Raw genomic sequence first — 12101 nt, 5'->3', positions numbered from 1 at the left:
TGACCAGATTCCAGCCTGGCTCTCAGGAAATCTGAGAAGAAAGTTGTTCTATGCAGGGACTGAGTGATTTCTCATAGCATATTTAAAAGGTGCAACTTTAATTAGAAGTTTCTTTGGTCCTGCAAAGAGGAAATATAAACAAATAACCAAGTCCACTCCTGACTCTGCCTGCCTTGATTCCAAGCCTAACATTTCATTTGCAGAACAGGCATAGCCTAGGTTTTCTAACTTCACCCACGAGGGGTGATATATAGCACATACAGCACGGTGACCTCAGGTGTTGGTTCTGTGATGCCTGCAGGAAAAGGGGTGTCTCACTAAAGGGTCATTATAGAACATCTTCAGCCAAGGAGCAAAATTCTACTCCCAAGCTGGGCTGAGCTTACAGGATGACAGGGATGAAGAATTCCTCTCAGGTTATGAGCAAGTAAGAGGCTTAGACAGATCAATGCTATGGACACCCTTAAGCATAATAGAGCCATTGCTGGGATAACCTCTGTTGGTCCTAGCTGTCCTGCTCCTGTTCACCCCGGTCTTGGTATACCCCTTTCCAAGGGTCAATAGCTCTTGCCTTATGCATCTCCCCTGTAGAAGAGGACAATTTCAAAATCCATCACAGATATAGCACAAATCATGATTTATCAGATGTCTTGGGACTTGGCAAGATTCCTCTCTCCTGTCTGCATGTGATTGACAGCCTATTAAACATCTCTACACTCAATTTCTGCAACTGTCAAGATGGGGTGCTGGTAACCGGTGTTTCCTTATGGGGCCGTGGAAAGGACAAAATACAATTCCAGTGATCACAGTCCTCTTCCTAGCACCTGTTATAACAAGTGGATTATTCACAACCCAACACAAGCTGCTGACCACTTGGTTTAAGAAGATGGCCCCGAGAAATTTAAAAAAACTAAGCAGGTTAGACTGAGAATGGGCTGCCTAGCTGTGTATTTGCAAGGAATCCAGGCAAAGCAAGTGAAAAGTCCCCATTTGCTGGGGCCATCAGTGTGTTAGGATCCAGTTCTAAACCAGAATCTTCAATATAAGGGCACTGCTTGTTGATACCTATGTATCCCATGTTCCCAGTGTCACTAAAAGGTCCATTTCTGAGGGAGTCCACAAGCAGCAGTGGCAGGTGTAACACAACTGCCAAAAGGTGTCCATTGAGTGAGATTGGTTTGGCAGACAGAGCACCTTCCCTGATCAGTCTGGTCCCATGGGGGCTCGCCAAGCAACTCTTCATGGGGCCTAAGATGGACAGCTTTGCCTCCTAGATATTCTTCCCTTGATTTAAAAATAAAATTTAAAGGGAAATGAAAACCATGTGTTTACACGTAGTTCATCAAATCTATTGTTTTTTGGGCAATGTTTGAAGTCTAAAAAGACGAATGAGACTTTTTTTTTTTTTTCAAAAATAAAAAGTCTTTAAAAATCTTTTTTCTTAGAAGGAACATGAGAGGCTTTGAAAAACGTTCCAAGAGTAAAAATAATAATATTAATAAATTGCTCAAAACTCTCAAGCCCTGCAGGTTCAAAATTGACTTAGTACTCTGAGCCCAAGAGATTTGAATTATTACTGGAGTTCATTGTGTCTTGTTATGGGGCTTTGCAGACGGGAGAAACAAGCCACATGGAAGGTCACTAAGATTCATTATGAGGTTTGTTTCATAGCCATGTCTATATCCCTGGAGACTCCCAGAACCTTCTCAGCCTGAACCTAGACAAGAACCTCCACCCTGGCCACCCCCATTCTCGGTCTGGCAGTATCAGTAAGTTGAGCTGCCTTATGTCCCGAATACTGGAGCCGGAGCCCTTCTTGAATGGTTCTCTTGTGGGGAACACGATCTATGGTATAGAAATGGGTGATGTGCTATTGGACAGCTAAACAATAGTGTGAAAATAGAACAACTTTGGTGAGTGAAAAAAAAAAAAAGCAAAAAAACAAAACATAAAAAAGCCAACAGCCTTGCCTTCCCCCTGAGCTGTCTACATTGTTGTCTGACGACCTCTTGTGGTGAAATTTTTGCCAGCCTGTGTGAATCGGTGCTTTTTAGCCTGTTACATTTTCCTACATTCTCTTCCCGCTGTTTTGTCATTCACATTAAGCAAGGAACAAGAATCAGCTGCAAGCAGGCAGAGTAGAGTGGTGCATGTGCCTGGCCAGCTGTGGTTTCACAGATGTCACCTGATGTTTTCTCTTCCAGGAAGCCTTTGATACATTGCCTGTAGCAAGAAGAGGGGGCCACCATGAAGGAAAATATGCCATCTGCACTTGCTCTCATCCTACTTTTTCTCAACATCAGCCTTCTGAATGGTAAGAGACACTCTTCTTGCTCGGAGTGTGTATCGGGGAGGCTGGAGAGGCTGTCTCGGTCTGTTGCGATGCAGTTACGAGAATTGAAAATGTTCATTGTCATGTGCTGCTACTAAATTATTTGCCACATTTCTGCATTAAAATTAATGCAGTATCTTGTCACTGTACTCTCTCTCTTCCATCGCCGTTTTGAGGGTGAACCAAGAGGGTACTGGGGATGGCACAACCTGAGCTGCCATCCAGGTTCTTACAGTTACTTTTAGCTGTGTGGTTTGAACCACTTGTGTGTCTTTCCGTGTTTTTAATTTCTCCAAGGAAGGACAGTGGTATTTCACAAACTTCAGATGAAATAACCTGTGTGAAAATACCCCTGGAAAACCATGAAATGATAAGGGATGGCCATTGCAAGGTGGAGAACAAGTGTTACCACCTCCAGTATGTGTGCTACTGAGACAAGCAAAAGCCATAGCCACCTTCAAGGTGTGTGATTGTCTGTGGAGGTCTCCACATCTACCTCCATGTCTTTCTGCAGATATGTACTTCTGAATGTGCCCATGTACATGCCAAGTGCTTATAGCACAGGGTTTTAAATTGTTCTGTGTGAGTGTGTGTGTGTGTGTGTGTGTGTATGAGTGAGTAACCTTTATGTATTTACATATGTGTATAGTGTGTGTGTGTGTGTGTGTGTGTGTGTGACTATACTAGTGTTTACTTGCCATCATTATGCCTTTGCATGTATCTCTCTCTGGATATGTTTTATATGGGTATTAGGGAAAAAAGTCTGTGTATATATGTGTATATATTGTTGTGTGTATATGGCCATCATTATGCCTTATCATGTATCTCTCTCTAGATATACTTTATATGGGTGTCATGCATGACGTGTCACTTACTTCTGATGTGGAATTGGTACAGGCAGGTGTCTGAATTTCCTGCACATGTTTATTATCCCTTATGTCTGTTCACTGAGATAGTCCATAAAGTTTGTTTCCTCAGTGTGCATGAAAATAACGTTTGGCTACTAGTAATTTCACAACCTTACCTTTTCCCCTTGAAAGTTGCTTGGTTTAATTTTTCAAGACAGGGTCTCTCTCTGTAGCTCTGGCTGTCCTGGAACTCACTCTATAGACCAAGCTGGCACTGAATTCAGAAATCCTCTTGGTTGGAATTAAAGACATACACCACCACGCCCTGCTGGTTTAGAGGTTTTAAACAACTCTTTCTCTCTACATCACATGTCTCCACTCATCCATGACAGATGCAAACAAACAAAATACATCTTTTATTTTTGCAATGACTCCCAACAGCGCTATATTGACAAAAATCTTCCCTGGAGGATGAGCAATGCTCCTAACATTGGCAGATCTGCATAAGGCTCACACAGACTCTTTTCAGCAGTTCTGTAAGAGTGACACTCTGCTACCCTTGGCTGGCCAGCCTTCTTTTCATTTCCCTATCTGGTGCACCATACTAGACCTTCCACCAAATTTCTCTTGAGAGAGACCCACTTTCCAATCCACGATCCCCTTGTCAGGATCTCCCTGGATGGGCTGCTCTGCTGGGTGGGGGGGTTGGCTCTCCATTCTGAGGGTCTGCATGAAAAGATTGAATAGATGTGGGAAAAGATATAGAAGACCCCTTAGTTGATAACACCAACCACCGAAAGAAAAGTTTTTCTACTCTTGAATTTAGCATTGGTTCCTCAAGCAGGGAAAAACAAACAAACAAACAAACAAAAAACAGGAAAAATGTCAGTTATAGTTAGCCTCCCAAGGCAACAGCATCATGACAAAAATCCCCAAGTTAATCTGTTCTTTTCAACATAACTGCCAAGCATGAGAATTGGAGATTAGCTTGTCAAGAACTCTGGACACCAAGCACGTGGAAAAAAACAAAAACAAACAAACAAACAAACAAACAAAAAACAAAAAACAAAAAACAAAAAACAAAACCATACCTCATCTCCTTGGCCTTTTTCAGAACTTCTTACTTCAGTGGGAGCTTCTTACCTCCCTGACAGTGGGAACAGCTCTTATCTCCTCAGGGTAGCTTCCTACTCAGAGTGGAACTAGGCTCTATCCTACCTTTTACCATACCTCACGCTTTGTAAAGATCCGCAGAACTACAAGGAAGTTTTAGGTCGCCTGCTCATAAAAAGAACCAAACGGGGTGGGGGGTGGGGCGGAATACAAGAGGAGACAAAAAAAAAAAAAAAAAAAAAAGATTTCTTCGGCCAGCAAAAGAAAGAATTGCGAGCTGGTACATCTGGACCATTATTCTGTAGAGGGCTCAGCCACAGGTATAACCCCGCCACACAAGGCTCAGGGGCCATCTTGGGAGAGGGGATGGAAAGACTGTGAGAGCCAGAGGCGGAGGAAGACTGGAATGAAGCAGTGTTATTTGGACACATGGCGGGACCACTGTATTTATAATTTCACAGTAGCTGAGGTTGTGTGCAGGTGATCAGCACAAGATTAAGCCGCTCATCAGAGAAGGGAAGGGCTCTCACTGAATTGCTATTGGCAGCCTCAGGGAACTAAGAATCAGGTTTCCTTAACTGTATAGTCCCCAGGATGTTAACCAGACTCTAGGGGTAGCCTCACTTTCGTAAGTATATAAAAAGTACAAATCACTCTGTGTGTATGTGTGCACGTGTGTGTGTGTGTGTGTGTGTGTGTGTGTGTGTAAGAGAGGTGGGGGAGTTGGTAGGGATAAGAGCTAGGGATAGATCTGGGGAGCGTTAGGGAGAGAAGTGGAGAGTGAATTTGTTCAAAGTACACTGTGTGCATGTATAGAAGCTTCAAAGTATTAATAAAATATATTTTTAGAAAAAAAAAAAGATCATTAGGCCAAGACCGTACAGAATCAAGGTAAAGGAGAAAGCAAGAAGGGAGACGACAAGGGAAGGAGGAAGCAATCCAGAGAAACCCCAGATAAGGGGCCGGAAGTGGTGCAAACAAAGACAGAGGTAGAGCTGGCGCCGTGAGGATGCCATGAAAGTACAGATTCCCGAGCAGAGCGGAGAAAGCCGTGTACCGACCGCGTGGACACAGGCCATCGGTCTCCGAGGAAGAAAGAATGCTTTAGATGATAGCCCTAGTGCTTACTAGACTCTGTGGGAAGAGAGGCTAAGGTATCTTCCTAGACGTCCACCTTTCTCCCCTCAGACTCACTCTGTCACTGGCCTCTACAAAAGTTGTTGTTAACTCCATCTCAAAATGAAAACATACACCACCAGCAAACATCACCTACGTGTCCTGCTGGCACTGGAATAGCTCAGAGCAGTATGGCTGGTTGCTGATGCCAGGGCCTTGCTGAGCCATGCACTGGCCAGGGTGCCAGGAATCTGCCTCTGTTGCTGGCAGCTCAGTAATGCAGATGAATGGACATCAACATTAACTCTAATGGGCGATGGCTTTTGTTTGTTTGTTTGTTTGTTTGTTTGTTTTAGGACAATCACCACCCGGAAAACCAGAGATTCACAAATGCCGTTCCCCTGATAAGGAAACATTCACTTGCTGGTGGAAGCCCGGAACAGATGGAGGACTTCCTACCAATTACTCGCTGACTTACAGCAAAGAAGGGTAAAAAGTGCTCTTTCTTTACTGTCGAATCCCACCAGAGGGTTAACGCTCTCCAGGCCCAGGTTACATTGGTTCTAAATTGGAAATACCTGCTTTCCTGTGCTTACATCAGTAGGGCTCATACCACCAGGAAAGTCATCTAATGATTCTGCCCATCTTGTTCTATAGAGGTTTTTACAGAACAATCTTCAAATGCACATTGACCAGAATCATTGTAATATTAACCAAGTTTCAAATTGTCTGTCACAAGATTGCAGGCCAAGTCACCATTTCCAAAGTGTTGGCTAATCTTAACTGTTCATCCCTAAACCACATATCATTTGTAGAGTTCTTTTTTTTTAATTTAGTTAATATACTACTTTTGTAACATAACAGAATTATATAAACTGTGTGATCCTTGGTAGCCATGGTACATTAAGTTTTCAAATGTGTTTCATGCTCAAGAAAATAAATAACCTTTAAGGATTAAAAACTTGAGGATATTTTTAAAGCAAGCTGCTGATCTAAAAGATACAATATCAGCCAGTCATAGGAGTACACGTTTGTAATCCCAGCATTCTTGAGGCTGAGGCAGGAAGACCACAAGTTCAAAGCCAGCCTGGCATACATAGAGAATTCCCATTTTAAACACAGCATAAGAATAAAATTCAAGATCTCCTGGAGGGCATAGTTAAGTGTAACATTACCATTAGGCCAAAACCATCAGGGCAAAAAATCTCTACATTATAATTTTTATAAAATCACAATGAACCCCTCCTAGAAATTTAAAAGGAGCTATCGAAATGTTAGTTTAGCAAAAAGTATTCCTCCATATCTTGAACCTAAACACAAACAAACAAAAACCATATTACTGATGGAGACAGCCATGCCAATTTCCAGGGACTACTTGGTCACAAAGCTGTCCTCCCGTCTGTGATCCAAAGAGGCATGGCATCAATATTTAAAGAATCAAGGATTGAGGCAGCCTCTAACCCCTGTGTGGTGTGACTAGAGTTGAGGCTGTTTAAATAGGAGTAACTTAAGGAGCCCTGTGGGGCAAAGATGGCCCTTTCATGGCCACTTCACTCTGTTGCCCACTTGACACCATTTAATGTTCACTGACATCAGTGTGTCTCCTTCTGAATCCTTTTCGTAAGATGTAGCTCCGCATGTTTGTATGACCAGCACCGCACTACGTATGACCCCATAATGTGTATATACGCTAAGGAAGGTCCCAACTGCCTAAGGCTACCCAATATGAGTGTGCCTTGGCCACTGGGAGGACAAACCACAAGGTTTGTAGAAACACCTGCAAAAAACAAGGGTTGGTGAATAGCAGAGCGCCACAGTGCTAAATTAATCTTCCTACCACTTGTTCTAATGCACTTCTTTGGTTCACCCCCAGTGAGATGGGTAGAGCACAGAGCCATGGGAACCCATTTTTCTGCTTTCATTCTTATTTATTGAAAGCCTTATCCTCAAAATCCCATAATACAATCCATTAAGAACAAAAGCTAGACTCTTGTTTTCTTATTCACTCTTAATGCATTACTCGTTGCAGAGAGAAAACCACCTATGAATGTCCAGACTACAAAACCAGTGGCCCCAACTCCTGTTTCTTTAGCAAGCAGTACACTTCCATATGGAAAATATATGTCATCACAGTAAATGCTACTAACCAAATGGGAAGCAGTGCCTCGGATCCACTTTATGTGGATGTGACTTACATAGGTAAGGGAGAGGGATGTGGGTGGGGAATTTGTTACTGTTACATAGTTAAAAGTCAAAAGTCAGACTCTGTCTGGGTCTTCCTGGCTCATGGGTGGCTTCCAGATAAGAAAGGGAAGAACACTCACAGTGTCTTTGCTGAGGGAGCATTTCACACCAACAGCGCTGACTCTTCACCGTAAGGTTGGTGTTTGGGATCATCATGTTCTCATATTTTCCCTCAACGCTAATCCTCCTTAAACCCAGCATGAGTGTTCTGCCTGCCTCTCTTGTTAATACTTCCCTCTGCCCTCTCCCAGCAACTGTCTTGCCCTCATTACCAGCCAACTCAAATTTCTTTTCTTGTTTGGTGAGGGTGGGCTGAAGATGGAACCCAAAGCTGGGCACAAAGGCAAGCACTCCCTCTGAGCTATCTCAACAGCTCCAAATGTCTTTTCTTTCTCCTTGTAGAAGACAGGGATACTCTGTGAAAATGAAGGTCTTTAAAAGGATCTTCAGACTCTGTATTCACAGGAATCACTCCAAATGCTTTGACTGAAACTCGGTTCTCAACAATATTATGTTTACTTCATTATTAAGTTGAGCTATTTTTACACAAAGACTGCTGGAGGTGATGGAGGTATAACTTAATGATAGGATCGGCCTAGCATAAATTTTAAAAGCCCTGGGTTCGAGTATACCCTAAAATGTAATAATAATAATAACAACAATAGTAAATAGTAACTGGCTGAAGGTCAAGATCACTTATACAATGTTTGGAGAAGGCATTTATATGGTAGAGTAGTCGATCTGAGAGATGTCCCTTGCTTTGCATGATCAGCATTCTGCAGCAGAGCAATTGAACACAGCTTCAATGGCTTTTAAGGTTTAGCACAGACAACAATTAACTGTTAGAAGAAGAGAGAGGATCAGGAAAATAATGTGTGTTATTTTCCTTAGATAATAATTTATGAAGCAGTTAATAAGGTCTGAAATTACTCAAGTCTTCCTAATTTAATTCAATAAGGGAAAGCAGGCCAAGGACTTACAGTATGCACACATCTCCCTCCCAACTTTCTGTCTTCATTTTTGTTTTGTTTGTTTTTAATAATACCCTGAGTTCAATTAGTGCTACCTATATAGGATCTTCCAGTGAGGCATAAACAAACTGCGAGTAACCACCCCCCAATGAAAATTGATTTCATTTTTTATTACACCCAGCCGATAGAAAGCGGAGAATGCAGCCAAAACAAAATCTCAGTTGTTTCTTATTTTTACCATTCAAACCCCATCTTTAAGTGCAAACATGATTGATCACATATTCAGTGGAAGAAGGTGTTTATCATGTCCTGTAGATGCTTGTAATGCAGTGGGGAAAAATAGAAAATTTTGGGCTGATAGAAAATTTAAGTCATGTAGAAAACAGAAAAGAATGTCACAACAAGAAAAGAAAAAAACTAAAATTTCTTTTATATCTACAGTTGAGCCAGAGCCCCCACGGAACCTGACTTTAGAAGTGAAACAGCTAAAAGACAAAAAAATGTATTTGTGGATAAAATGGTCCCCGCCCAGCATAACTGATGTAAAAACTGGTTGGTTTACAATGGAGTACGAAATTCGATTGAAGTCTGAAGAAGCAGATGAGTGGGAGGTGAGTCAAACAGAAGCTTATTGGAGGAATCATGCCGTTTGGAAATGACAAAGCTGTCACAATAGAGAAGATTATTTCTGTAACTGGTTGCCCACCACCCACAGACAGGGCCCTCCTGAATATGGAAATGCCTTCTCCCCTCTTTTGAGATTGAAAAATGTTCCTATTCACAACTCGCACAGCAACAGCTGCTTGTACTGGACAGGTTCCTCCGTAAGCCCCAGTTTACCTTAAGCACATCTCAGATAGAGATTCCTGTGGAAGAACAGAAACTATACTGAGGCTGGAGGCAAGAGAATTTCTGTTTCATCTTTCCATGGTCAATATGTTTTGAAAGAAATATTTTGTAATACTTCAGTGTAAAAGTATAATGCCACAATTACAGGCATTATGATATTCTGCCCTTAAATATCTTAGTATATGTTTCTGTTGAGAAGGGGACATTTGCAAATGTAACCAAAAGAATAGGGTTTTATATTTTAGAAAGGTAATTAAGATCTCTAAATAACATATAGCAGCTGATCTATATTTCAATCTGCCCTGTCTCACTTTCTTCAAAAATATCCTTAACAACTTGTTGGTCTAAACCAAAGTCTACTCTAGGATAGTTTTGATGTACTGAGGCCAGGAAACTGCTAGTTCATTAGGACGTCATACAATCTTCACTTTTTATTAGTTCTTTCTATAATCACTTAGCTGATACCCTTGCTACTTTCTACAACCAAACTTTAAAGACTTAGATTCAATTTGAATAACATGTAGCTCAACATACTCTATAAGAATTAGTATGAACTTCATTCTACATTCATCATCATCAGGTGGCATGAGCCATCTGGTTGACCTAATATAAATGATAATAAATCTGAGTCCTACATTAGGAAAGTAGAAACCTGATGTCGTCATTGCTAAATAACATTTTAGTTGTGTACAATTACTTCAACATACATGAAGGCTTAGATTTCTTCCACATAGTAGTTTTAACACCAATTAATAATCTTTTGAATGAATTACTTCATTGGAACTTGAAAACTAATAATTTTGTTATCATATATATATGTCAATTTGTTAGCAAATATCCTCTATTTCACTAAGAAAAGTTAGGAGGGAGTGAAATAGAGTTCCAAATGAATACATAGAAAAATCTCTTATTTGTTTATTTGTTTTATATTATTGTGTTTTTAGGGTGTCTCTGTGTCACCGTGGCTTTTCTGGAACTCACTCTGTAGACTAGGCTAGCCTCAAAATCACAGAGATCTACCTGCTTCACCTTTTAAATTTTTGAGGGACAATTTTCAACAAGAAGAAGGAAAGGACAGAATAGAGTGCTGAAAAACAAAGCATTCTCTAAGTAGAGCCATGTCTACCTAACTCCCCAATATCTTATGGTTTAGAAAAAAGGTCTCTTTTCTCATACAAAAAGTAAAAAGTGACTTCTGCTCTTCTTGTTCCTCCTTAGACCCATTTTACAGGACAGCAAACACACTTTAAGGTTTTTGACTTATATCCAGGACAAAAGTATTTTGTCCAGACTCGATGCAAGCCAGACCATGGATACTGGAGTAGATGGGGCCAAGAGAATTCCATTGAAATACCCAATGGTAAGTGTTTGGGCTATAATTTTTACCTATATTTATAAACATTATAAATAATAAAACTGTATGTAATGGTTATTCATGTAGAAACTATTTTGAGCCTTATCTTAAAAAGTAGTTCAATATGTGATTATCATCTCTTAATCTAACAAAAGGATATTTGGACAAGATGTATTACTGCCTGAATCACAGTTGCTAAACACCAGTTTCTAGAATAAAGTTTCAGGAATAAGCTCAGAGTGTCCTCCAAGGACTCACTGGTCATCCATTCTGACTTCCTTGTCTGTCTTATGCCTACCTACTCTTGATGGATTGCTTTTCAAGTCAAGAGATATAAGTTGAAAAGAAAAAAAAATCTTTGAGTTAAAAAACTTTGCGTGTTGTATTGGTTCGCTAGTTGGTGTTTAATGATAATATTATATGTGATCAAATCTCTTTGGCTTTTTGTTTTTTAGACTTCACCTTGAAAGATACAACTGTGTGGATCATTGTGGCCATTCTCTCTGCTGTCATCTGTTTGATTATGGTCTGGGCAGTGGCTTTGAAGGGCTATAGGTACTACACTGTCTCTCAGCCCTTTGCTCAGTTGTTGTCATTGGGGATAATGATGAAAAGCCCTGATACAAAGATTATGGAATCCAACAAACAGCATAAGTACTCCATTTACCCATTAGTCCCAGTATTTTGCTTATACAAAAAAAAAGTAATCTTTTATCGGTGGTTTAAGAAAGTATTAAAATGTACTTATTTGAATTCAATGCTCTTTCCCATGAAATCAGGATTTAGAGCTGGAAAAATCAACTAACACTGAGAGAACCAAATAGAACCAATAATCCAGTAGCTTGAAATTACCATCCAAAGTTAGCCAGTATGAGGTGCAGTGTGTGTCTCCGCACTGACCTTTATCATTTACTGTTACTTTTATACAGTCACAGAATTCAACCTCTTATAGCCCATGCATTAGCTATTTGGAAATAAGAAAGAAAGAAAGAAAGAAAGAAAGAAAGAAAGAAAGAAAGAAAGAAAGAAAGGAAGGAGGGAAGGAAGGAAGAAAGAAAGAAAGGAAGAAAGAAAGACCTCTTTAAAATATTACAATGAAAAGATGAGTCATTTATCCACTCTCACAAATTATTTTATAGCATGATGACCTGCATCTTTCCACCAGTTCCTGGGCCAAAAATAAAAGGATTTGATACTCATCTACTGGAGGTAAGTGCCAGAAGCAGAGAATGGACTGTGACTCACTGCCTGGTGATAATTAAGCTCACCCATGC

General features: G+C 40.6%; 1 protein-coding gene across 10 annotated transcripts in view; it reads left to right on the top strand.

Moving 5' to 3' along the window:
* Prlr (prolactin receptor) overlaps positions 1–12101 on the top strand; it is a 186617-nt gene that overhangs the window by 152537 nt on the left and 21979 nt on the right. For all 10 annotated transcript variants that reach the window (XM_060380466.1, XM_060380462.1, XM_060380457.1 and 7 more), the window contains 7 exons: positions 2205–2314; positions 5766–5898; positions 7439–7608; positions 9066–9235; positions 10692–10833; positions 11283–11382; positions 11967–12036. In XM_060380466.1, coding sequence (XP_060236449.1) covers positions 2248–2314; positions 5766–5898; positions 7439–7608; positions 9066–9235; positions 10692–10833; positions 11283–11382; positions 11967–12036 — 852 coding nt within the window. In that variant the 5' untranslated portion in view covers positions 2205–2247. The remainder of the gene's footprint in view (positions 1–2204; positions 2315–5765; positions 5899–7438; positions 7609–9065; positions 9236–10691; positions 10834–11282; positions 11383–11966; positions 12037–12101) is intronic.

The sequence above is a fragment of the Meriones unguiculatus genome, chromosome 3, assembly GCF_030254825.1.
Source record: "Meriones unguiculatus strain TT.TT164.6M chromosome 3, Bangor_MerUng_6.1, whole genome shotgun sequence".
Taxonomy (NCBI): Eukaryota; Metazoa; Chordata; class Mammalia; order Rodentia; family Muridae; genus Meriones; species Meriones unguiculatus.
Note: the sequence above shows the minus strand (reverse complement) of the source record. Positions and strands in the feature narration are given on the sequence as shown.